General features: G+C 36.2%; 3 protein-coding genes and 1 long non-coding RNA gene across 4 annotated transcripts in view; 2 read left to right on the top strand and 2 right to left on the bottom strand.

Annotated features, from left to right (window-relative positions):
• Positions 1-1,210, bottom strand: part of LOC106956925 (placenta-specific gene 8 protein-like) — an 18,814-nt gene extending 17,604 nt beyond the window's left edge. Inside the window, exon 1 of the mRNA XM_015048037.1 lies at positions 940-1,210. The gene's annotated coding sequence lies outside the window, so the exon portion shown is untranslated. The remainder of the gene's footprint in view (positions 1-939) is intronic.
• A 7,131-nt stretch (positions 1,211-8,341) lies between these two features.
• Positions 8,342-26,381, top strand: part of LOC106956933 (uncharacterized) — a 25,748-nt gene continuing 7,708 nt past the window's right edge. The window contains exon 1 of the long non-coding RNA XR_001426858.1: positions 8,342-8,411. This is a non-coding gene — a long non-coding RNA (uncharacterized LOC106956933). The remainder of the gene's footprint in view (positions 8,412-26,381) is intronic.
• On the top strand, positions 10,275-15,234 carry LOC106956932 (calcium/calmodulin-dependent protein kinase II inhibitor 1-like). Its single transcript, XM_015048047.1, has 3 exons — positions 10,275-10,730; positions 11,078-11,374; positions 14,119-15,234. The coding sequence occupies exons 2-3, from the start codon at positions 11,194-11,196 to the stop codon at positions 14,196-14,198; spliced, it is 261 nt and encodes an 86-aa protein (XP_014903533.1). The 5' UTR covers positions 10,275-10,730; positions 11,078-11,193; the 3' UTR covers positions 14,199-15,234.
• On the bottom strand, positions 16,172-23,938 carry cldn7a (claudin 7a). Its single transcript, XM_015048045.1, has 5 exons — positions 23,779-23,938; positions 23,471-23,712; positions 19,798-19,962; positions 18,105-18,189; positions 16,172-17,056 (listed from the first exon to the last, which is right to left on the bottom strand). The coding sequence occupies exons 2-5, from the start codon at positions 23,691-23,693 to the stop codon at positions 16,888-16,890; spliced, it is 642 nt and encodes a 213-aa protein (XP_014903531.1). The 5' UTR covers positions 23,694-23,712; positions 23,779-23,938; the 3' UTR covers positions 16,172-16,887.

Raw genomic sequence — 26,381 nt, 5'->3', positions numbered from 1 at the left:
AGAGACAGAAGCCCAATTTCAAGGCTTTAAATTATGAAGTAAATTTTCTTTAAGTCACATTTGATGTAAATAGCATTTGATAGCAACTGAAGGTAACACACATTTTGTGGTAAAATAGCACTATGTGGCTGGAAAACTCATAATACTGCCCCTTTAAATAAATTAGACCAAAGTTAAACATTTTTTAGAGTGAATTTTTGTGTATTTTAACTTTCTAAACCTTTTGTGGTGTTTTTAAAGAAACAAATCAGGAACTTGTATCACACATTAACTTGTAATGGTGATTCTTTTAATAGGACTGTTACGATCTGTGTTTTCTGTATAGTTATTTTGGGGTTATCTGTGTTTAGTCCTGTTTCCCTGAGTCTCTCTGTTGTCCTGTCAGCCCTTGATTGTTCCCAGGTGTGTCTCGTTCCCTTGATTACCCCGTGTGTATTTAAGTCCACCTGCTGTCTCTTGTCAGATCCTTGTCTAACATCTAATGTCAGTTGTCGGTAAATTTATTATAAAATAATTACTGATTTCACTTTAAAAATTAGGTAACTTTATGTTATTAAAGGTAAGGTTTAAACAGTAATGATTTCCTGGTTAATGTCAAGTTGTCATAACAAAGACATTTTGAATAATGTCAACTTTGTATTAAAAGTGTCATAATTTACCGAATGACGCTTTATGACAACAGTCATAAATATTCATGAAGGCTTATTCATGTTCATGACAGTGTCATGTCAGTCTTATTCACCCCCCTTCAAATAAAGTTTTACCATTACATTTTAGTTCCGGTTTTTAGCCGCAAATCAAAATGAAAGGACAGAAAGAGTTCAAACATGTGGCTCCAGGTCGAACTGGTGTTCTCTCAGAAATGATTCACCTCCCAGTTCTCCAAACAGAAACTGAAACTATGAAACCAACATTTTAACATCTTAAACCTGGACTTACCTGTTTTAGGAGCCGAAATGTCCTGAAATCCAACAGGGAACAGTTTTGTTCTTCTTTAGAAACGACTGTCTCTTGTTTCTGTCCTCCGTCTTTCACTGTGTTTTGGTATAAATATGAAACAGTCAGACGGTAAACAAGGCGGCCATCTTCCCATAACTGTTAACTAATCACGTTAAAAAATCTAGGAACTGCTCACAATATGGAGTATTTTAAATAATTTACTGATTTGTCTTAGTATTTTTAGTCCCACACAAAAAATTACCAAGTTTACAGTACTTATTATTAAGACTTGAATATTTTAACACCCGTTATGAGTTAAATATCAAAAAATTTTGTTTAAATCAAGTTAAAATTAAAAGCTTTTCCTTAAAAACAGATTTTTTTGGTTTCTTTATAGTTGGAAAACCACCAAAGTAGTAAGATCTGTCACAACAACATCAACTGGACTCTGAATTTCAACATTTTCACAGTTGTATTTTCACATAAACAACACATCACAGCCTGGACGTATCTGATCTGTCGTTGTTCTTTTAAAAGCAAGCGTAGCAGCTATCAGAAAAAAGATGCAGTCAGGGGAATCTCACCCGTATTCAGCTGACCCAAAATATAAGGGCTGGAACTGACACAGAGGATTTCGCAATAGATCTGCAGAGGCGACATCCATGACACTGCAGAGATAAGCATGGTTCACGTATGCTCTCCAATAGAGGCACTGATTACTTAAACCGAACTGTCAAAGGCAGAAACGTAGCAGAAAATAATGTGGAATGGACTGATTTTACATGCCCAGTGAAAAACAGGCAAACCGTTTTGAAACAAATATGTCTGATGACCTATCTATTTTATAATTTTATAAACAGAACATTGCTAAATAGCTTAGCATTTTCTAAAATGACCCCACTCTCACTAGTGAAGCATAAATTGTTATCTGGAGAATGATAACATCTAGCTTATCTTCATACAATTCCATTATTTTAGATTGTTGGCATACTTTTTACTCCTTATAGACATAACCAGTTAGCTTTAAATGAACTGTTGAATGGATTTTGTTCGCTAAGGCTAGGTTCTCTGTTAGGCTACTTAAAGTCGTTATCTTAAGCTAGGCTAACACTTATCTTTACTCATGTATGTGTTGTAAAATGATACACTTGTGGCTAGTGAAAGTCTTTATACAAAGCTAAGCTAACATTTATCATTTTTACAAATACATGTGGTAAAATGATACCACATTTATCAGCTAGCAAAAGTTTTTAAGCTAAGCTAACATTTGCTATTTTACCAAATGATCTTCAACAAAAGGGGAAAAACTTATATCAGTTTACTTGGGGATTATTAAAAATCATTTTGTTTTTCTGATTCATATGTAACGTTAGATATAGAAGAAGAGTGATGTAAATGTGGAGGGAAAAAATATCAGTTGCTAGAGATATTACTGTTAGCATTATTAGCCACTATAACTGGAGGGAAACAGCTAGCTTACAAAATGTCACAAAAAATCATTATTTTTATTTTTCTGACAACAAATTGGATATTGTGTGTTGTATTTGGTTAGAGTGAATTTTATTAGTTTGAGCCAGGACTGTTAGGCTAGGCTAAGTTTGTATGCCAAGCTAGGCGAAGCTAATACCATGATGGGTATTTTCTGATCATTTTTAATTTAGCTAAAACCTTGGTGAAGAAACAATATTTTCACTTTGTACAAATACAAATTGGACAATTTGTTCATTTTTAAATAATCTTTCTTTATTTAGCTTACATAACTAAAGACTACAGACTAAAAAAATAAAAGGCACTCATTTTGTGTCTGTAAGGTATCTTTTTATTAACAATAATATAAAAATAAGACAGATAAAACATTTAGCAGTCAGAATTAAAAATAAATTTGTGTTGAAAAGGTAAATTTACAAATGTATACTTTAATGAAATACAAGTAAAACCATAAAAGTATTTACAAAAATGAGTAAAAACAAACTGAAAACAGTAAAAGCATTGAAAAAAAGTCTTAAAAAGATGCTTTGTTTTCTTTTGCAATAATTGCAGTTTTGAAAAAACAATTGTCTATTTTAAGAGAAAATGCTTAATTTGCTCCTACAACTTATAGCTTTTAATACAAATAGATTCAAATAGTTTTAATGTTTTGTTTTCGTCGCTCTCACTTCGATCCTCCTCATTTACAAAACCGGTGGTGGAATGTAACAATTGAAGTTACAGAAACTTTCCATCTTTGGGGTTCCTGTGAAGTTAATAATAAATAAGATTATTAAATAAGATTACAAATAAGATTAAGATAAGACAATAATAGAGAGAGAAAGACAAAACATGTTTGTGCTCCACTCACTGTTTTTGTGTATTTTGCAGCAGAGGCAGAATTTCAGAGCCTGTTTTTTCATGTGATCAGTGGGAACGAGTGGCTTTGGGCATTTCTTTAGGTTGCGAGTTTGAACTATATTTGGAACACACACAATAAACATTTAAATGTTTTACAGCATTAATAAAAAATGGAACCAATACACAAAATTAAAAAAACAGATCCAACACAATAAAAACTTGAAAAACTGGTCCTAACTCACTTGTGCATCTGCATTTCTTTATGTCACGTAAAGTAAATCCAGTGGAACGAAATTCATCACAATGAGCTGCAAAAAAAATAAATTCATATGAAATACATGAAATAATTCAATGCACCTTCAGTAAAACAAACAAGAGTTATGAGATGTGCTTTTCTAAATACACAGAACAAAATGTAAAATAAATCAGCATTTTTTTTACCCGTCCTGTCGGAGAAGCAGTCAATCAGGACGACCAGCAGCAGAGCGGCTCCTACCAGCTTGGCCATGTTTTCTGTGTTTTCTGTGTTTTCACTCCAAAGTGTCTGAAAGTTTCTGCACAACCGCACCAACTCAGGCTGTTTTATACCAGAACACGTCCAGGTCCGTTTGCTCTCTCAGATCAAGTCCTGGCATGTTGGGAGAGGCAGGAGGGGGTCGAGTGTTAATCTCTAATCGCTATAACTAATAATTTATAGGTTATTTACCCTTAGACACAGGAGCAGACTGATGAAAATGTGGTGGGAAAAAGAGTGATGAGAGTTTCATTACTGAATGCTTTGGCATAATGTTAACTAAATACTTAAAAATGACTCCACTGTCAAAAATGCAGCATGAATCAATAGCTAGAGGTTAGCACTGTTAGCCACTATAGCCGAAGGGAACCAGCTAACTTACACAATATCATAAAAATATGACATATATTTAATTTTCTAACAACATATTTGTTATTCTGTGTTTTATTTGGTTAGTACTACAACAAATTTGACTGATTTTTGTTAGTTTGAACCAGCTAGTACTCTTAGGCTAGGTTAAATTTGTATGTTAAGCTAGGCAAAGTGTATACCATAATTTTTTCTAATAATTTAATTTAGTCAAAAATGAGTGGAAAAATTATATTTTCACTTCATAAAAATAGGTTTATGAGATGGTCTGTAATGTAAAATATGTTGTTGTTGGAGGAAATAAGTTATCCTATTAGTGTCAATAAACCAACAGGTAAAGATATTACCGTTAGCATTGTTAGCCACTATGACTGGAGGGAAACAGCCATCTAACAAAACATCCAAAAAATATATTATTTAAAATTTTCTTAAACCATAATTTTACTGTATGTTATATTTGGTTAGTATTGCATCAGATGTTGAGTGAATTTTATTAGCTCGAACCAGGCCTGTTAGGCTACGCTAAGTTTACATGCTAAGCTAAGTGAAGCTAATACCATAATGGTTCTTTTCTTATCCATTGATTTAGCAAGAAAAATTGTGGAGAAACGATATTTTCACTTTGTAATTTTAGAGTAAAGCTGTTATAGGACCATTAGCATTGTTAGCCACTATGACTGAAAGGAAACAGCTAGCTTACAAAATATCCTAAAGAAAGTATTATTTTAAATTTTCTGACACCTTATTTGTTTTTTTATGTTATATAACGTGTCCGATAGTTTCTGTTTGTCTTTCAGGTCAGTCCTGGCATGTTGGGAGAGGCAGGAGGAGGTCGGGGTGTTAATCTCTAATCTCTGCTTTGAATTATTTATAAAATTCAATCAAGATCTAAAAGGAAGCAGATCCTCCACCGTACTTCATGGTTGGTCTGATGTCTAGAGTTGCCTTTGAACCATAATTAATAGAACATTCACCAACATAACTGATGTTTAAAGATGTTTTTGATGATGGCACTCGATAAAATGTAATGTTTGTTCTCAAATGTTTTTAAGATTATGTTTTTGTGACGTTTTGTTTTCATGTTTTTATTATTTAAAGCATCTTGAACTGCCTTGTTGCTGAAATCTGCTACACAAATAAACTTGAATGGATTTTTCAGAAAGTCAAACTTAGTTTTGTGCAAAGCCCTTCTGCAATTTTTGTTTTGTTTTCTGCTGAAAAGCTCTACTTTAACTACATCATAAAGCCATGACAGAGTGTTAGAGCCATACCCAGAAAAAAATGTCAAAAACAGAATTTCAAGAATAAAGTTGAAATAATATGAAAATAAAGTCGTATTACGAGAATAAAGTCAGTATTATAACAATAGAATTGTAATATGAGAATAAAGTCATAACATTACGAGACAAAAGTCGTAGAAGAATAAAGTAGAAATATTTCTACGACTATTTTTACTATATTTTTGTAATTTTATTTCTTGGCTTTAAGATAAACAAAAGTTCATCTTCAGGCAATCACATGTTTCCTGTGTTTCCCATTTTGAAGAGTGATTAAAAGAAATTGTTCCGAGTGAAATGAATTGAGAAGATTCTAGAAATGCAGAATAATTTAACAAAAACATAAATTACATTAAAATTCAGTAAATGTGTAATTTTTCCTCCCCTACTGAGTGGATTAAGGGAGATATTTTATTTATTAATGTTTTGGATAAGATTATGCAAAAAATCCCCAGTTTTTATACATCTCTGAAACTTTATTGAAAGTTACACATCAGTAAATAAGAGAAGTACAAAGTTGATCAAAAAGAGAGCAGGACTTTAGTCAACAATCATTTTAAAAGTGCTTTAGAAATAAACTTTAACCTTGGATAGTTGGTAAACTGTTTATTACTTTTACATACACACATATTTTCCACTGATTTTGTACTTTTACCTTCAGGGAATGTAAAGTAAATGTTTTGAATCATCTAAGCTGGACTTCTTTGCAACAGCTAAGCTAACACTTCCAATAATTTCCCATAAACTTTGCATCTTTTGAATCTCTGGGATCCTAAATAACGTCTTAAATCTGCCACAACTTTCACCAGCTGAACAGAAACAAACCTGAAGTAATTTTATTTTATAGAGGAACGATCCAGAGTCGGCACATAGCTCCAGTTATTTCAGGTAGAAACCAGAGATCAGGCCTGAAATCTGAACTTAGTGATGGACTGAACATTCAGAGACACATAAAGATGGTTGCAAAGTCAGTCTTTTATCACCTGGAGAACATTTCCAGGATTTAAAGACTTTAAAATATTTCTGTTAGTTGATAAATCACTAAATAAATACACTAAAGATCTGCTGCTGTTGCTTCAATCTCGCAGATGTCTCAGGTTTGTAGTCCGCTCTGCATCATCCAGAACCAAAACCAAACATGGAGAAGCAGCATTCAGTTGTTCTGCATCGGTGATGCAGAAAACTGCAATCCTGAGGAACACTGAGTTCCTTTAAATCAAAGCTAAAGCCCTCTGTTCAGAGCTACTTCTGATTAAAACAACTGGAACATCGATTAATTCTGGTCTGCGTTTCACCTTTTAATGACTTCTCTTTATTCTGCCACTTTAAAGCAAAGTTTAGTTTTTATGTGTCGGTTTTAAACTTTGAACCATCTTGTTGCTGATAACTGACTCGACTTGAACGTGTTTGAGAAATGTTTAACGTCTCGTTAATCAGTGGCAGGCAGGAGGAAAAGTTACAGTTTTACCATCTTTTCCACCAAACTTTGTAAAGCGAACTCGTCTCTGTGTGGTCAATAAAAACTGAACTGAAGAACTGTTTGGTTGTTAGCTAAAAAGTTTTATAGTTTTTTTTTCCATAAAGTTGATTTTTAAAACAAAAAAATAGCATCTGACTATAATTTGTAGCTTGTAATAGTAACACATTTCCCACCATTTATCTTGTAACTTCAGCTGACTTTAAATTTTCTGATCTATTCACATCTTTATGGTTTCACTCAGGCTGCTGCCCTCATTCATATTACTGCTGAGGCGCAAACATTGTACTGAAATACAAAAAAAAAATAGTTACAACAAAATGGAAAATATAAAAACAGAACAAAGGTAACATCTAAAATCAGAGACAGGAATCAGAAACATTAAAACTTTGACTAGGCCATGATTCTCACGCCGTTCTCCGTCGTTTATAACGGCGTTGAAGGAAAACACGAGAAGCTGCAGTACGCTTTCATGGCGTCGGATCCTGCAGAGGAACAAAACAATCAGCAAATCACTTTTCTCTACATTTTTAAATAAATACGGGTAAAAAACAGCTGGACTCACTGTGTCTCGGCTTTCCCTGTATCCTGCAGCAGAGGCAATGCTTCAGCGTCTGCTTCTCCTCCTGGACATATTTGAATGTTTGTAGTTGGCGACATTTTTTAATTTTGAGGAAACCTGAGAGAAATAAAAAGGAACAGTGATTTTGTTGAACTCCTTCTCAAAATGTATCATTTTTAAAGGAATGTTCCTGTGACCTCTGACCTCTTGAACAACAGGGCAACTTTACTCAACAAACATCAGCATCGGTTATGTAGAAAAAAACATTTCAGGTTTTTAAATTGATTTTTCCTTCATTTTGGTTGGGAAACAGTAACTGTATCAGATTTGATACAAAAAAAATTAGAAATCCAGATGAAATTTCAAATAAAAAAATATTTAAACCATTAAATAAAAAAAAACAGCTTTCAAGTATTTCTTGTGTCAGGATTAACGCTTTTAGATGTATTAACGATGCAATCAAAGTAATTAATTATTAATTTTGATGAATTTTACTCACCATTGTGATTTCCTTCACGAAGTTTAACCTGCTTTTCTTTATAATCTGTGGGTATCAGTGGGTAGGGACACTTTATTCTGCCAGGGGAAATCGCTGAAATGTAAAACATTTATATCAACACCTGCTCTGAAATCTACAAACATCTAAAAATAAACATTTCTTATGAAAAACAAACAGTGGTTACTCACTTGAGCATCTGCATCTTCGGATTTCACTGGTTGTAAATCCAGCAGAGTGAAATTCGTCACAATAAGCTGTAAAAAAAAAATCAATAAGTAGTCAAAGTAAAATGCTTTAAATAATGTTTTCAGTTGTTTTTACTAGAAAATTAGCTTTAGAAGTTATTTTTTCTCTTTCGGACGTACCCGTTTTGTCTGAAAAGCAATCGATCAGAGCAACGAGCAGCAGAGTCCATGCTATGATCTTAGCCATCGTCGCTCCAAACGGTTTGAATAAATCTGGAAATCTTCACTTTTATAGCATCAGAGCTTCCTGGTCCGTTTGGCTGCAGAGTCCTGGATAGGTCATGACACGTCTGATGAACCTTTATTTTGGGAACCGGGTTTATCTCTTCAGTTTGTTTGTTGAATGCGATGAACCTGCAGATAGTACAAACTCCTGCACAAACATGACTTAGTTCTGATGAACATCCATCAGTAAACAGGATGAAAGGCAGCAAACGTGTCTGCTAATAACATGACATTATCGCCGGAACAAACCTTCACTTTACTGAGCAAAAACAGGAGTTTCACCTCACAGGACGCAGAAATAACAGGTGAGAAGCTGCTCCAACACGGTGATCAAACCCTAAAATAGTTTGCTTTTAAAACACAAACACATGATCAGGTTTCTATTTTCAGTTTTTATCTAAATACATCCATTCCTCTACACCACGTGTGTCAAACTCAAGGCGCGTGGGCCAAATCCGGCCCACCATAGCTATTTATGTGGCCCGAAGATTCTAGACTAAACACTAAGTGAGCTTAAATATTATGTTATCAATCAATTTAATGCAGTTTTTAACAATTTACTTCCAAATTACATCAATAAATCCTCCCAGTTTCTTGGGAATTACCATGGAAATTCACACAAAATCAACAAATCCCTGCACTGTTTTCACTAATACATAATTGGGAGTTTATTGCAGATTTTTGTCAAAAACTTTCTTACTTGTACTAAACAGCTGCATCAGCCATAATTAATGTCAGACTATCTTCCACAATCTATACAGCGAGTAACAAAAAGTCGCATTTACCATCATAAACAAGCTCTAATATTTCCAAATTTGTACCACAAACACTTAGAATTTTATTGCAAAACATCACAAACCAATTGTGAAATTCTGGAGAGACTGAAAAGATGTTCAATAATAATTCTTTGATATTTTAACAGGTTGTGAACGAGTTTTATCAATACATTCTGGCACAACTGGCCCTTTAAGAACATTTGGTCCAAATCAAAACATGAGTATTGACAACTAAACTGTATTATTTTGAACGGATTTTGATGATGATGTGTTTTTCTGCAGGTGCTGCTGCTGTTTTTTACAAACTGTTTTATTTCAGTTTTCTGAGAAGCTGCGTTGCTACGTTGCTGTTGAGTGGCGCTACAAGATAACAGACAAATTAAAATGATCTTGCAATGTAAATTTTAGGTACAACACAAAATATTCATCTACATAACGACTCCAGTAACATCTAACTTTCATGGTAAATTACCACCACTGTTCACGTTAAACCTCTCCACCACTCTGTTACTGTTTGCTCACTGGCATTGCATCCATACCGTTTCTTTTCTCAGGCTCAGCGACCTCAGATGACCTTTCTCAGCTCGGTCTGCAGCTTATTGACAGCATCATCCCACTCAGTGGACCGACTTTAAGTTTGGGATCTGTGAACTCGGTTAGAGGCAGAAACCAGCAAAACCAACCAACTTCTGCTTCTGCTGACAAACACGTTTACATCCATCCATTATCGGACAAACGTCAGATAAATGTTTGTCTTTTAATGATTTATTTTTAACTGTTCTAAATATTCAACAGAAATGGCTTTGAAAAAGGGTTAGGGTTTGGCATTTTCATGGATTACTTGTTTCATAATAAACTGTCACAACATGGTGACAGATTAAAAAAAACATGTAAAAAGAAAAATATATATATATTTTATATTAAAATTACATACAGCAGCTTTAATGATATATCACAAGACAATTCTGCTTCTGGGTTCATGTCTAACCTCTGTAATCAAGTGTTTACGTCTGAAAATGAGGAAACTCTTTTAAAAGATCCCCAGAAAGACTAACGGTCCATTGATCAAGTGACATAAAGACGGGAAGTTTTCCATGACTAGTCAGCTCATTTGCATCTCTGTAAATGAGCTTGTGGTGTTGCGTAAAGTTCACCAACTTGTTGTGTGGTTGACAGTAGAGTCTGTCATTGGCTGGCCTCTGACTCACACTGTCATTATAAGGAGGCGTAGCGACGCAGCCTCTCCCTCCCACCGGGTGAGCCAGTCTGTAATCACAACTGTCCGCGCTGTGACGTTATTCACGACTCCACGGGAGGAAATCCCCACGGCAGAAAGAGAAAGAGACGGGAGGCCCCTTTAAATCGACGCATTTTCTTCCTCCTTGGTGGGGTGCCAAGTACGGTAGAGAGGCAGAGAAAAGACCGAGAGAGAGCTCCGATCAACAACAACACAGCCACGACTCTCAGCTGGCACATTTTCACCGATTCAGCTGTTTACGGCGACGTTTGGAAACCCAGGGTGAGCTAAAGCTGCTGTTTGTCTTCATTTATAGCGGATCTGGGAAGAGTTGTTTATAAAAATCGAACGGAAATTAAGTATTTCGACCCACAGATCGATGTGGAAATATGTTGTTTTTATGTTAGCTGTCAGTGTGACGCAGAGGAAATAATTTTACACCTGTTAGTAGTAATAATTACGGTTATTTCTGTTTTAAACATCGAGTAACTGTCAGTTTTATGACACACACGCCGCTCAACCGCCCCGGATTTAAATCTAACGGTCGATTCTGCTTCCATCAACAGGGTTTTAGGACTTTTCCAACTGTTATTACCAACATTTTGGTGTGTTTTATTTTCATTTTTTAGCCTCTACACGTTTCGGTGTTGAGAACCATTGCGGAAGTGGTGAGAGTCTCCTCGACGCGACAGCGATACGCTCTGGTCTGTGCTGACACCTGGCGGCCGAACCGGAGAACCGCAGCATGTACGGAGCTTCAGGAATCCCCGAGCTGATCCCACACAGCGGGCCGCCCCGGCAGCCCGGCCCGGCGGGTCAGTTCAACCCGGGACACCCGCAGGCAGACGGACACGACGGCGGGGCGAACCCCCAGAGGCTCGGACAGAGGGCCCCGAAACTGGGTCAGATCGGCCGGTCCAAAAAAGGTGAGAGAAACTTAAATTTGTTGTTTTATTTGTTTGTTTTCCGGCATTCATGCTGGTTATTTTATTGAACTCACTAGCAACATACTTTTTTACTCAAGTTAAAGTAAAGAGTAGATGTTTAAGAAATTAAAATTAAAATGTGTTTGGTAAAAAGGAAACTCAAGTACTGAATAACTGATCAAAACATCTTTTAATATTTAAAAATTACATGAAACTCAAATTTCAGGGGGAGGAGGGGTTCTAAAAAATATTGGGGGAAAAACTCAGCCAATAAACTCAATAGAGATATTGAGTCTATTTCTGTCAAAATATTATAGTTTTTTGACAGAAATTTACTGTTTTTCTACATAGTTATGTGGAAATGTTTATATTTTATAGATCAAAAATGAAAATAACTGTAAAATAACAAATCAGGCAAAATGTATATTTTTTACAAATACTTTTAATTCAATGTAAAACTAATAAAACTGTAACAAAAACTGCAGATGTGAATTTTCGGTTAAGGCGAGCTCATTGATTTAGCTTCAGTAGTGAATAACTGTAAAATGCTGCTTTGCTACTTTTTTTTCTGTCTACAACAGTAAAATAATTTCAGTTATACAGCGTGGTGCATACAGACATTATCCTGCTTTCTGTTTTTCAGCCAGATCTTTTATGCCATTTCAGTTATTATAGACTAATAATTTTTCATAAGCTTGATTTGTTTTTTGTTAGTTTTCTTTTTGGTTCTCTAGTTACAATAGATATAGATACACAATGCTCAAAATGGAGCATGACTCTTTGACCCTGAGCTATATAATCCAATAAAAAGACTGAGTTAGTAGCTAAAAAGAACATAAAAGGGTGGTAGATAATAATCTGTGTTTTGATAAAGAAACAGGCCCACAGCATCACCAATCCTCCGTCATACTTTACAGTTGCCATAAAAGGGCTTTCCCACAGATTTATTCCTTTTTTATGCCACCTGGAGTGTTTTGGTCCTGGGAAAAAAATGAAGGCATCTGCATAAAAAACCCAACATTCAGCAGAAAATGCGTCATAGGAATCAGAGTAAAAGTCCTGAGTTGCTGTGGAGCCAGCAGTTTTTTATCGCTGCGTTTCATCTGACTCTGCAACAGAGATGTTTCTATTTCTGAACTCACCTCATGCAAATGTGGTGAACGGAATGACGGAGACAGTTTTCCATTGAAACCTCCCAGGAAAAAAACATAAATCCAAACTGGGAATTAGCCAATTTTTGGTTTCTAAACGTCATACTGACCAAACTAGTCAAGTTCAAGAACAAGAAATTATTTTTAAAAAATCATGTTTTGTATGGTTTTGTACTTCCATTTTTGTCTCAGCTGCTTATAAAAACCAGGCCAAGTGCTTAACAAAACCTTGTTTTGGTAACAAGTTAATGTTTTTTTTTTTTTTTGGTGTCTGGAAAATGAGCTGTTTTAACTGTTAAGTTAAAATTAACTGGCACTGCACCGTTGCCTAGCAACCCCCAGCCAAGCCCAGCCTGTTGCCTAGCAACACAGGCAGAACTCCAGGATGTTTGATCAGCTGATTTTAAAGCTGTATGGATAATAAAAATAAAAAAACAGAGCACAAACCGGAGGAGACTGCAACATACTGAGGCGTACAGCACAGTTTAGCCAGAAGGTGGCGTCGCTTGGAGACGAACATTCACTGAGCGGATCACCAAAATATATCAGAAATGGTGAAAACTATGCAATTTTTAAGACCCATTTATAATGTATCCACTGCTTATAGTGTAGAGTGTCGTGTCCTGTTTTTATAGAGTTTCTGTCTGTTGGCTAGTTATTTAACTGTATTTGTTTTTGTGCTTAGTTGTTTTAGGGGAAAAGATTAAATATAGCTGCAGTTGTGCTAATTCCTCCATATTTGCACTGGCATAAATTGTGGTACTGTTGATTAACCTGCACTGTCCTAATCAAATAAATGTAATTAAATTACATTTAAAGTGATGAGGCTCAAAGTAGGCAGAACTGCAGAAACTAAAATCTCATTACCTTTGTGCAAAAAATGTAACGAACACATCATGTGTAGCCCATAGACTTATCCTAACCCGTAAAAGGAAGCATAAAAGGTCACTTTTAAAGTACGTTTAATTTTATATTGCGTTTAAAAGTATAATTTAATCTTTGAGGATTTACAAATATTCTGGAATATTTGTAATATTCAGTTCAGAAAACTTGTCTATTGCTGTGTTGTATATTTAATTTCTTCATTTTTTGTTTTAAATTGTTTTGTAAACTAGTAAACAGAATTCCCACAAAGGAGATTTTCATTAAGTTTAGTTGTTGAAATTAGCTACATGCTGTCTGTGTTGGCAGAGAATCTGACTTGAGGAAATATTCCATCGTTTTCTGTTTGAAACCAGCTAACCACTACTCAAAATCAAACTAACTGGAGAACGTTTATTCAAAGATTAGCTAACAGTTGCTTAAAGTTAACGGTAGTTCAGAGTGAAGCTAACAGCTGCTAAAAGTGAAGCTAACAGCTGCTAAAAGTGAAGCTAACAGCTGCTAAAAGTGAAGCTAACAGCTGCTAAAAGTGAAGCTAAGTCAATCAGTTGAGCTGTTTTCTTAGCTTAATTTGAAGTAGATATTTGCTAACACCATCAACACAAAGAGTCAAATCCAGATTGTGTCTTCTAGCTAACAGCTAGTTAGCTAGTCTCTAACGCTAACATAAGTAGCTTCGCTCAGTTAAAATGTCTTTCTCTTCTTCCACAGTGGATCTGGACGATGAGGACCTGGACGACCTCATGAACAACAACGGCCAGTGCCCCGTCTCCCTGTCGCCCATCTCCTAACTTCATCTCTAAGAAGTGCCAGAAACCCGTTCCAGTCAGCGCTCCTGGTCCAAAGTGTCCTCTGGAGCTGCTGACGGCTCTGACCCGGCTCATTTAGCGCCGCCTGAACGGAGCCCTGCTTGTACATAGTGTCTATTTAACTTCGCTCAGACTGTGAATAAATGAATCTCTGTACCTCTGTAGGCCGTCGAAGGATTTCTTTCAAAGCTTCTTTTCTGAAAAGGGCTACTGCTGATCGGCCGGACGCGTCCGTCGAAGGTTACCGATTCTCTGCCGGTTTGTTGTGTGAAGAAACACGAGGCTGTTGGGGTGAAAAATTAAGCTTTTGGTTGTGCAACGACTCGCACAGGTCCGAACGGGGTCACTATGAGCGCTCGCTATTTGAACCAGAAGAAAACGACTACTGCAAATTATTTATTGTTCGAAGAAATTTATATTTTTAGTTGTTGTGGCTTCTACTTGTTTTTTACTTTGTCATCTAAAAGTGAGATTTAAGACGTGCACTTTGTGGGAATGCCTGTCATGTGCTGTGACACGTCGCAGAAACCTATGCATGAGGTCTGTGATTAAAGGGCTACATTGTAGTTTTCATAAACCAAAACACTTTTTTTGTTTTTTTTGTTCTTTTTTGCAAACAAACAGCAAAATTTTGATGCACTTTTTTTTCTTTTATGATTATAAACCAGATTTATATCTAAATATGTTCTGATGCGCATGCCTTGATGTTTATGATTCGTTTTCGTCACGCCGTCTTTCCGAGTCAGACGTGATTGCAGTATGAGATCATAACAACGGGCAGCTCTGATTGGCTGTCGCTGCTGAGACAATCTAACTGATGTTTTGGGGATTTTGTGAAGATTGCAGTGGAATTAGACGTAATGGGCCTTTTAAAGGCTCACGGTTGAGGTCATAGTTCACTGGTAGAGGATGTTTTTCACATTTCTCAGCTCAGTCTTTGACTCTGAGGCTGGGGTTGTTTGCCTTTTGCATGAACTTTTCATGATGCATCTCTGGAAATAAATAAAAGTATAAATTCTAATAAACTGTTTTTGTTTTTAATTAAAGTTTGCATAAGTGGCTTTAAAATGACTTCAGATTATCTTATTACAAATGTAATCCACAAGATTTGGATTATTTAAATTTTTTTTGGTAATCTTCCAACTAGTGTCTGGGTTTTCTCGATCAACTTTTCAAATTGAAATTTCCTTGTTTTTACTAGAAAAGCTTCAAGCAAATTTGAGACTTAGAAAATTTCTGATCTTGAAGTAAAAAATTTGCTTCAAGATCAGCAAATTTCCAATAATTTGAGATTAGAAATTTGAGGGAAACATTTTTTCCTTTTGCAACATAACAAGTGAGTTACAAAAGTAAAAAAAAAAAAGTCAATTTTGAAACTCAGAAATTTCCAACATTTTTCATGCAAATGTTTTACTTTTCAAGCTCAGACGTTTCCAGGTCTTTTTTTCTAGAAAATTTCTGATTTACATAAGTTTTTTTTTTTCTAATAAATATTTGGCTTTTCAGTCTGAAATTTTCTGACAAGTCTCAAGATGTTGAACTTTTTTCTAGTAAACTTTTGACTTTTCAAGCTCAGAAATTTCCAAGTTTTTTTTTTTCTAAAAAATTTTTAATTTTGAAAATTTCTTGAAAATTTGACTTTGTAAGCTCAGAAATTTTCATATTTTTTAAGTTTTTTAGATTAATCTCAAACCATTTTTTTGCAGAAATGTTCTTCTTTTTCTATCAACACCGACCATAAAATGCTGTTGTAAATTTAAGTATTGAAAATGTTTGCTAGGTGTCTTTAGCAAAAACATTTGCAGTATTTCTTGCTGTTTCTCTCAAAGGTTTTCCAAATCTCCAAAAAATTACTTATTGTCTCATGTCAACATTTCTTTGATTTAATGTAGGTCTGAGAAAAAACCCAAAGCATTTAACAACACTGTAGGTAACAATTTGCAAACATAACACACTTAATATCTGCAGTGATTTTATTTATCTATGTACTGACATGTTAAAAATACTTTTTTCATACATTTCCTATGTTCCCATTATTCTGTAGTTACAGCTCAGAGTATAACAATGTAAAATCTACATACCATGACGCTACAGATCCCTTACATATACAAAATAAATAGGGGTATAATCAGGGTAAAAAAAATATTTGTGTCTATCTGAGCAGAGTTTCTAGCCGGCTGATTTGAAGAGTAATGGGTGTTGTTTGGTGTACAATGAGGCCAGTGTGAGAAGTCACACCATGCTCACTTTAACGTCTATTTTAGAACACTGATATAATAAAACATCACATGGACTGAGCTGCAGCCTGCACACTGAACTGATTACTTTCAATTACAAGACATGTGCTAATTACTGCTAGCGCTGACATACGGCTGCAAATGTTGGCTTTAGTCCATAATATTAGGCTGCAACCCAAAGTCTTGTGGGTTTAATAGGGTGATCCAATTATAATGTGTCTGAGAAAACCAAACAACTGTGGAATGTGAGGACGGAGTATGAAACATCTTTGATGAAACAATTCAGAGCAGTGTGTGACAATTAAATGCTCATTAAAGCCCAACAAGGAGTGTCACTGTTTCACATCTTCGGTTCTTCTCCGTTCACGCTGCAACAATTGTTTTTTTTGTTTTTTTCTTTTCAACCCAGCAGTCCCAGCCAGCAGGGGGCGCTCTCAGACATATTCCTTGTTGCTGCTTGGAGGGCTGGAGCGAGAGCCGGGCATGTTTGGGTACCTGGATACCTGCTTCTTCCTGGGACAGGAGGCGGCCAGCATGGCGCCGCCCAGAACATCGAGGAGGGCGCCACCCCAAGCGATGAAGATGGCCGCTCCAAATTCAAACCTTGGAAGACAAACATTACATTAAAGCTAAAATAATCGGTTTTTAGTTTCTCTGTTGTATTTTTATTTCTTTTAAAGGGAACCAATGTTGCAAAAATTCACATTTTCTGTTATATTTCTGTTATATTTACATTTGGGTCGCAACTGCTTAAAGAAAAACACCCAGCCATTTTCTGGAAACTAGTTAATGTTTTATGGTGTCTGGAAAATTAGCCATTTCAAAAACCTTCCAATTGTAAAGTCACATAGCGACGTTACCTAGCAACCAAAGCCAAACCCAGTCCGTTACCTAGCAACCTAAAAATCAAACCCAGCCCGTTACCTAGCAACCTAAAAATCAAACCCAGCCCGTTACCTAGCAACCCAAGCTGAGTTCCAGCACATTTGCTCTGCTAATATTTTTGAAAGAGGTACGGTTGTGTAATTACGCGTCTGTTTGCAGCCATTTTCATACGCTAGTGTAAATGATGAGGTGGGGGGCGTGGCCAGCAGCAGCTCATGTGGATTTAAAGTGACAAGATGCCCTAAAACAGAACTGACCAAATCAAGCTAACAACTCCAAATTAAGCTAACATCATCAACATAAAAATAACAAACTAATAGTTTCTTGGATGTCTAATATTCACTCTAAAGCTAACACAAATAGCCCCATGAGCATTTTTTTCAATATCGAAAGGTTTGAAATACTGTTTTATAATCACCTACGTTAACTGGTCATGATACTTTTGAGCTTAAACAGAAAGTATAGCTCTGGTGCACAGAGTTTTGTGACATGCATGTAGTTTAGTAGAGAAAATGCTGACAATGGAAACAAGGTTTAGTTTTTTGAGACAACAGAACATAACTCAAACTGAGTCAGTATTTGTCTTCATTCTTAGCATTTCTCAAAATAAGCTATTCTACAAAACCCTATTCTAGGACTTTGGCAAAAAAAAACAAAAAACTACTGTGTGATATGTAAAATGTTACAATAACTAATTAAAGCAACAAACACAAAGGATTGGTTTTACAATCATACAAAATACAGTGAAATATTTAGCTTGTCTTACTTGGTGTTGACCGGAGTGTAGGGGTTGTAGAAAGCTCTGATGACGTTGTGAGCAAACCAAGAACACGCCACAATGGCACAGAGGCCTGCAAAGAGGGAGTCAACAGGAAAGATCAGCCATTTCATCAAAACTCAACAGGATAGAAACTATTTTTATCCCTTTTAACAGCAGCCCCCTCTGACTCCAGCACAATTGGCTGTCAGTGAAGTCTTCAAAGCCCTTTGGACATCAGATGTTAAAATCAGAGCCAGCAGCGCTGAACTCATTCAGTCCAATGACCGCCAGAGGGCAAATGAGTGGGAAGAAAGAGTTTTGGACTTTGGATTAAACCTTCCCCAAGGTTCACTTATGGGCAACAGCAGGAATGAGTACATCTTTGATTCTCACCAGTCCGATTTAGTCCAGTTTGTTTGCCTAGAAAGTCTGAAATGTTTGGGGAGGTGTGAACATGCAATCAAACTCTGATGTGGACCAAACAACTAACCTCTGATTTCAGACCTGAAACATTGGAAACATTGGCTGAAACCAGGTCTGAAACAAAAGTTCACCTTTTGGTATGGTTTGAATGTATATGTAAATGCCAAGCGGACTGGAAAACGCTCCAGTAGCAGGAAGTGAACAACAGTGCAGGGTATGCTGGGTAAATAAAGAGACCCTGCATGCCAAAACAAATAAGCTAATTTAGCGCTAGCATGAGAAATGACTTTTGATCTTCAACCAAAAATAAAAGACAAATCCTGCAACCGCTGCAATTTGATGTAACTCCATTTTTGTTTACATTTCATAAAGAAGGACGTTCCTCTCAGTGTCTTCTTCAGAGGTTTTCATGTTATTTGCTTCAGTGCAGCGCCACCACAGGTAAGGAGGGGAACAGATTTTTCGAAGCGTTTGTTTCATTTGACACAATGGAGAGTGAAAGAGAACTACTCCAGCTAAACATGTATCAAGTGTTGTCATTTTGATTCTCCAATTGAACCAAGTCCAGTTGAGAAAAAACAACTGATAACACCTGATTCTTTTGCAAAGAAATGCATGTAAATCTGCAAAAAGTTGGGAATGCACATTTACATCTTGGGGTGCGTTCACACTGCAGCCTGAAGTGACCCAATTCTGATTTTTTTGGCAATTCCGATTTTTTTTGCCGGGGCCGTTCATACTGCCAGTAAATGCGACCTGTATGTGTTCTGCAGTGTAAACGGGCAAACGACCTGAAAGTGTCCCGCATGCGCAGTAGAGGGCGCAATAGCGTCAGCGTTCTCAGTGTTCTGCCAACTGCCATAAAAAGAAGAAGTGCTCAGTGTTTGCGGAAGTAAACATGGAGGCTAACGGTGGAGCTTAGCTTACATATTTGAAGTTGTTGTCCGGCCAGAGCAACATATTAACAACTTAATCCTCATATAATCCGTCATGGTTGTTGTTTTTCTTCCCACTTGCGCTTATCAGGACGCAGAATAGTGAGATTTGTTGAGAAACAGTGACGTTCAGTTCGGATGAATGCGACCTGGACGTTAGGTCGCATTTGAATCGGATACGTATCGGATATGGATCACATTCGAAAAAGAATCCGACCTGTGCTGTTCACACTGCCATGAAAAGATCAGATAAAGGTCGCATTACGGCAAAAAATTAGCCCTAAAAAGTAGCCCTATTAGCTCAAGCTAACATCAACAGTTTGGAGCGTTTTCATCCTCACCTCCTATAAGCAGAATAATTCCTCCTATCATGGCAATGCGAGACTTGCGTAGTTTGTCACTTCCTCCACAGGTGGTGCACTTCATTCCCATGCAGGCCACGCCCAGACCCGCCACGGACACGATGATGCCGACTATCATCAAGGCGCGGGTCGCCTGGAGCGAACCTGGGGAAGGACACAAGATGGTGAGGTAGCTGGATATTCCCACAATAAAGGAATGTGACGTTTTACCGCCTTTACAGATAAAACAAGAAAAAGGAGGAGTAAATTTATGAAAAAAGAAACTCAGGAGATATTTTTGATTAATCTCAGAAATTATTGAGAAGAAAATTAGAAATTTCTGAGTTTCAGAAGTGAACTTTTTTTTTTTTTACTTTTCTCAGACTTATCTAAAAACGTCTTTTTTTTCTGACAAATTTTAGATGTTCAAGCTCAGAAATTTCCAAGATTTTTGCTACAAAATTTTCTACAAAAACTACAATTTTGAGATTCATCTCAAAAGTTTTTGAGAAAAAAAACTTGGGAATTTCTGTTTCAAAATTTGAACATTTTGACTTTCGAAACTTTTTCCTTTTTTCCTCTCAAATTTTCCAAATTTTTTCTAGAACGTTTTTTAAATGGAAAAGTCAAAAATTTTCTAGAAAAAACTCACACTATTTAATATTATGTTGAGTTAAAAAGTCAAAAAATTTTCAACTTAGGAATTAATTTTTTTTTCTAGAAAATTTCTGAAATTGAAGTCAAACATTTTCTAATTTTTTTTTTTAATTTTCCAGAAATCAGAAATATCCAAAATCTGAAAATGTTTGACATTTGAAATTCAGAAATTTCTAAAAAAAAAAAAAATTCTAGAAAATCTTGGACAAACTCCACCAATAGACTCAATATCTGAATTTTTTTGACAGAATTTTCTCAGTTTTTTTATTTTATTCATTCTATAGCAGCCAGAATACACCTTTATAAATATGCAACTCCTGTTCAGCAAGGTTGGAAAATATCAGAAAAACACAAAAGTGGAAGAAGAAACATAAAAAAAACAGGGACGAGGCTTTATCTGAGTGTCTATAGGTTGTAAATTAACTTCCTGTTACTGGCAGGGAAGCCATGGGAGACTCATGAACACGCTAACAGTGAGAAACAGCACATTTTTTTTCACTTGAACTGAATCCAAACGGTAAAACCTTTCGTCAGCCTGTAAACCTTTCACAGGGTGAGGCCCCTCTTTGTCCAAATCCTGTCTCTGTCCACCTAGAACCAGTCTGTGCCAGCCGAAGCCATCCCTGCCCTCCCCAAACAGACCAAAACCGCCCAGCAGGGAGCGAGGGAGACTCGATATAACATGTAAATCAGGGGGAAATGGAAACAATAGGCAGGATTATGCATCTTACTTCTGATATAATCACATTCTTGTTTCTAAATTGACCTTCAAAGTCAAGGAGAAATCCACCGAGAAGCTTTCACTCGTCAGGACTACAAAAGTTAGGAAAGGGTTGAACAACTGTAGATTCCTATTATCAGTTAAAACTTGAATGTTTCACCACTTTGCAAAGGTCTGATCTGAGCTTTTCTCCTGACTGGAATATCAAAGAATAATCCAGAAATCACCAAGTTTCCAGCCTAGAAACTGGAAACTTCTCCCATAAATTTCAACACAAACCACCGATCCAACCTGTTTATATTTGTGTTGAGTTATTGAGACTGTGACAATACAAGTAGATTAATTTTTAGTGATTTTAGTGCAAATAAATTAAAAGATTTTAACAATTTATCATCTAATTTAAGATTTAAAGGCGCACCATTTTGTATTTTCCAAGCAAATAATGCTATTCTACACCGCAATCAGGTAACTGCTACTTTGAGTTAAAGTTGGACTATAAATTAATAATATATGTCACAAAATACATTTAATCAATATCAATAGTTAATAGATTTCTCAACAATTTCACTGAACTCTGATGCAGAACCACATAGCTAAACTAGGCCAGTAGAATCAACCAGCTCACTCACTCCTTGGTTACCTAGCAACTCACTCACTCCTTGGTTACCTAGCGACTCACTCACTCCTTGGTTACCTAGCAACGATCTGCTGAGTAACTGCCACGGCAGCAGTTTAAAGTTTCATAACTGTTTAAAAAACAACAACAACAACGGCGTGGAGTGAAAACTGTGGATAAAACAGGAAAGGTCACGCTGCAGGAAATACTGCCATAATCCGAAATATGGCAGTATTTCAGATTAATTAATATTTATCTATATTGACTGATATAAAACATTGTAATATTGGGATTTGTCACCATGTTCTGACAGTTTATTATAAGACAAATAATCTGTGAAAAGATCAACAACTTAAAGTTACAGGAAAACCGTTTATCCATCATGCTAACTAGACTCAGCATTCACAACAGGCTAAGCTAGCTTCAGCGTACCAGACACCAGATTGTGATTGGTAGCTCTAAGACCCGCCTCCTGGCTCTGATTGGTTATTTCTAGTTAGCACTAGGAGAAGAGGATAAGCTACTTTTTTTTCACACATTGTCTGCCTTATATTATACAGTCACAAAACGCTGACAGTTTCAAAAAAATTTGTAAAATCTAAGTTAAGTGCTGCAGCTGAGAAATATCAGTGTTCTTTCAGCGCTGAAGACGGATTATAGAGCCACACTTGGCTTGTGACAACAGCTTGTTGACAAAAGGGTGAAACTCAGAGGTTTGTGTTGAATGTAACACAACCAGACTTCCTGTCACCGCCCGTCCTGAGAATCACACGGACCGTATGCTGAGGGGTCAGAGGTACGAGACGGAGGAAGAGAAAACGACACATTGTTCGCTGCAAAAACACAAAATCCTACCAAGTGTGTGCAAACATCTTAGTACACGTGAAATAAGACAAAACTAACTTATAAGCAATTTTTCAGTAAGAAATAAAAGCTTGTAAATAATCCCTTAATATTGATTTTAAAAAGTAATTGTTCCATTGGCAGATTGGCTTATAACAAAACATTTTTCTATGTTATAAGTAAAATAATCTGCCAATGTTGAATCCTTAATCAACATTAAGGAGTCAAAAACTCCACTAAGAGTAAAAATGTATTTGGTTAAAATACTTAAAAGTCTACTCAAGTACTGAGTAACTGATCAAATTTTCAATCATTTAATATCATCAGATGGACCAAAATATAAAGCTAAGTGGAAATGTTGGTATTTTAAGGACTAAAATGACAGTATTTCATTTAAGTAACACTAAATTAAAAAAATCAGGCAAAAGAACATTTTCTCAAATCAATGTCTTTCAATAAAAATCTTATGAAACTTTAACAAAAACTGCAGGTGTGTGTCTGTCTGGTGGATTTTTGTTTAAAACGTGTTTTCCATTCAGTGGGTAGAAAATCCAGAAATTTTACTCAAATAAGAGAAGATACACTTCATAATAAAATTATTAAAGTAAAAGTTAAAAAAAAAAAATTAATACAGCGTAGTAAAAATGTTCCTGAAACTAAATTTTTTTAAAAGTTACTCAACTAAATGTAATACCAACTCTGATTATTCATAAGAATTATTTTAATTTTGGTCTTATATTTCAGTACGGAGTAATTTCTCCACTTATACTTGAATAAAACCGCGTTTAAGTGTCGCTATACTCTTAACTTTCGCGCATGTTTTCGGCTCGTCTTACTGTCGAGCTGCAGGATGGAGTCGTATATTTTGCACTGCAGCTGTCCGGTGCTCTGGAAGGCGCAGGACATCCACAGCCCCTGGTACATGGCCACGGCCGTGATGATGTTGTCCCCGATGTAGGCGGACATCTTCCACTGAGGCAGGACGGTCCCCACGATCAGCCCCACGATGCCCACCAGAGACAGGAAGAAGCCCAGCAGCTGGATCCCGGAGTTAGCCATGACTCAGTCAAACGAGGTTCTGTCCGAAAAGGTTGAAAATATCAAACTTCCGCAGCTCTGTGAGATTCAATAACAGGATAAAAACCTGCATGCAGCGCAGATGGAGGTGAGGAGAGGAGGGTGGGGACCACGGAGGGGTGATGGCGATGGTGGGAGTGATGCTTCCCACTCTGTCCTGGTTGTCAAACCACAGGAATTATTTAGGAAAATAATATAAAAAGTTTACAATTTGGTTCAACTTGTAGAAGTAGATAAAAGCAAACAGGCTCAATATTCAGGAGTTACAACATATAGAGGCAGAAAAAAGGAGAAGGAAATTTCTACCAAAAATTATTAGACATTTTCAAGAATAAAAAAATGTGGAAGAAGATAAAATAAAATAAAAAAAACTTTTTAAATCAGAAATATGAACACTGACGTAATTTTTCCCCCCATATAAATTAATAAAAAATAAAACAGTTTGAGATTGAGCTAAACGTTTTCTAGAAAAAAAAAACTTGAAAATTTCTGGTTGAAAAATTGCTTAAAAATGAAAAAATTAGATCAATCTAAATGATTTTTAAGAAAAAAACATGGACATTTCAGTTTGAAAAGTTGAAAAATTGCTTAAGAAAATACAAAAATTAAAATTTGAGATTAATCTCAAATTTGTTTTTGAAATGACACACAGCCGGGCTCATAGAATGTAACTAAACACAGGCTCTCCCACCCCGAGAAGATTTTTGAGATTAATCTAAACATTTTTGAGTTTTTTCTTATCTTCTCAGACCCAGAAATTTCTACGTTTATTCTGGAAAATTTCTGATATTTATCTTAAAAATTTGTAAGCTCCAAAAATGTTGAGATTAATCTATGAAATTTTCTAGAAAAATCTTGAGTTTCAGACAACGAACAAAAAAGGTGTATATGTCTTTTTATTAGGTGTATGAAAATATCTTCTTTCAATCAATCAATCAATCAAATTTTATTTGTATAGCACATTTCAGCAGCAAGGCATTTCAAAGTGCTTTACATAATTAAAATAAAAACAGCATGTGAGAAAGAGATTTAAAAAACATAATTAAAACGTAAACAGTGAGAGAGACAAATAAAAGCTGTAGAACTTTAGTTGAGACGCCTCAACTGGGACTCCAACCCTTTGGACTTTAGTCAAAACGTCGTTTGACAAGGACTCTAACCTTTCGGACATTAGTTTATTTTAAAAGGATAAAAACATTAAAATCACCGAAACAGTGAGAAAGAGAAAGACATTTTGAAAAAGATTTAAAAAAATAAAAACATTAAAACCCACACACGTTTGAGGACCTCAGTTAAATGTCGTTTAACTGGGGCTCTAACCCTCTTGGACTTTAGTCAAAAACAGTTTGACAAGGACTCCAACCTCTAGGTTTTTAGTTGAAACGCCGTCAACTGGGACTCTAAACCCTGTAGGACTTTAGTTAAACGTCATTTAACTGGGACATTTTCTGGGGGGCTTTACATCATTAAAATGTAAACAGTGAGAAAGAGAAATAAAAGGAAATTAATAAATAGATAAAAACTAAAGATAAAAACATTAAAAGCATCGAAGACATCAAAACCCGCACTCTAACCCTAATTTAGCCATAAGCAACTCTAAACAGGTGGGTTTTAAGTCAAGATTTAAAGGCACCCAGTGTTTCAGCTGTTTTACAGTTTTCTGGAAGTTTGTTCCAAATCTGTGGTGCATAGAAACTGAATGCTGCTTCTCCTCGTTTGGTTCTGGGGAACCCTAATTCCCCAGAACCAGAGTTCTAATTCAACTCTAATTCTGAAATAAAAGTCAGAATTCTTTTTTTTTTGTTTACTTTTTTGGCCCTAATCCTCTTCCGTAAGTGCCACAATTACTCATTTAAGGTCATACTCTGATTAATGATATTATTTTGACTACCTGTTCTCAGAGTTTGGTTCCTGCATATCTAGCTCCTCTCTGTCAGTTTCTCGTGTTCTTGTGTTTCCAGCCTCTCCTGTCACTATGGCTCTCCTCCTTTCAGCAGCTGAAGCAACAAATACCCCATTGTTGCAGCGAGGAATTAATCTGCTTCTCATTGAAACAAACGATAAAGACGAAGGTTTCTACATTTTTTAAATATTTGGATTAGAGAAAATAAGGAGATTTTGTAGATAAAAAATCTAGAGGTCAGGAACATAATGGGTGAGGAAGAGGAGCAGGAGAATCCCAATCCTTCCAGTGCTGTTACTACTGGAAACCTGATTTATATGAGGTCCGAATCCAAAGAAAATCTCCCCCCACCACCCATTTCCAGTCATCTCTACCCTTTTCCCACTTCTTCAAAGCGTAAACACACATTCATCTTGGTGGTTTCGCCGTCGCACAATGCTCAGAAGGAGCCAAAGAGGAAAAAAACGTCTAAATCAGCCTTAACAGCATTCCTCCAGGGGCTCTGCCTCCTCTTTCTGAGGCCTCCTGTGGGTCTGAGCTGAGCAGTACAGTACAAAGTCAACGGCTGAATCCTTTAAGTGGAAGTCACTGAGGCATCAGCGATAAAACACTTTTGTCCTGAAAAGGCTCTGTGGGGGTGTGAATGAGGGCGGCGGCGCCTGTCCTCTTCATGCTCCCCGTCTGCTGCACAATACTGAGAAATGGTGTTCTTGGTCTTGTGGCTTCATTCTTCTGGTCTGTCGTTGCTTCACTGGGCGTCAGGATGG

The sequence above is a fragment of the Poecilia latipinna genome, unplaced genomic scaffold (genome assembly GCF_001443285.1).
Source record: "Poecilia latipinna isolate Pla-1442-1.1 unplaced genomic scaffold, P_latipinna-1.0 Scaffold858, whole genome shotgun sequence".
NCBI lineage: Eukaryota > Metazoa > Chordata > Actinopteri > Cyprinodontiformes > Poeciliidae > Poecilia > Poecilia latipinna.
This window is presented reverse-complemented; position numbering and strand designations above follow the sequence as displayed.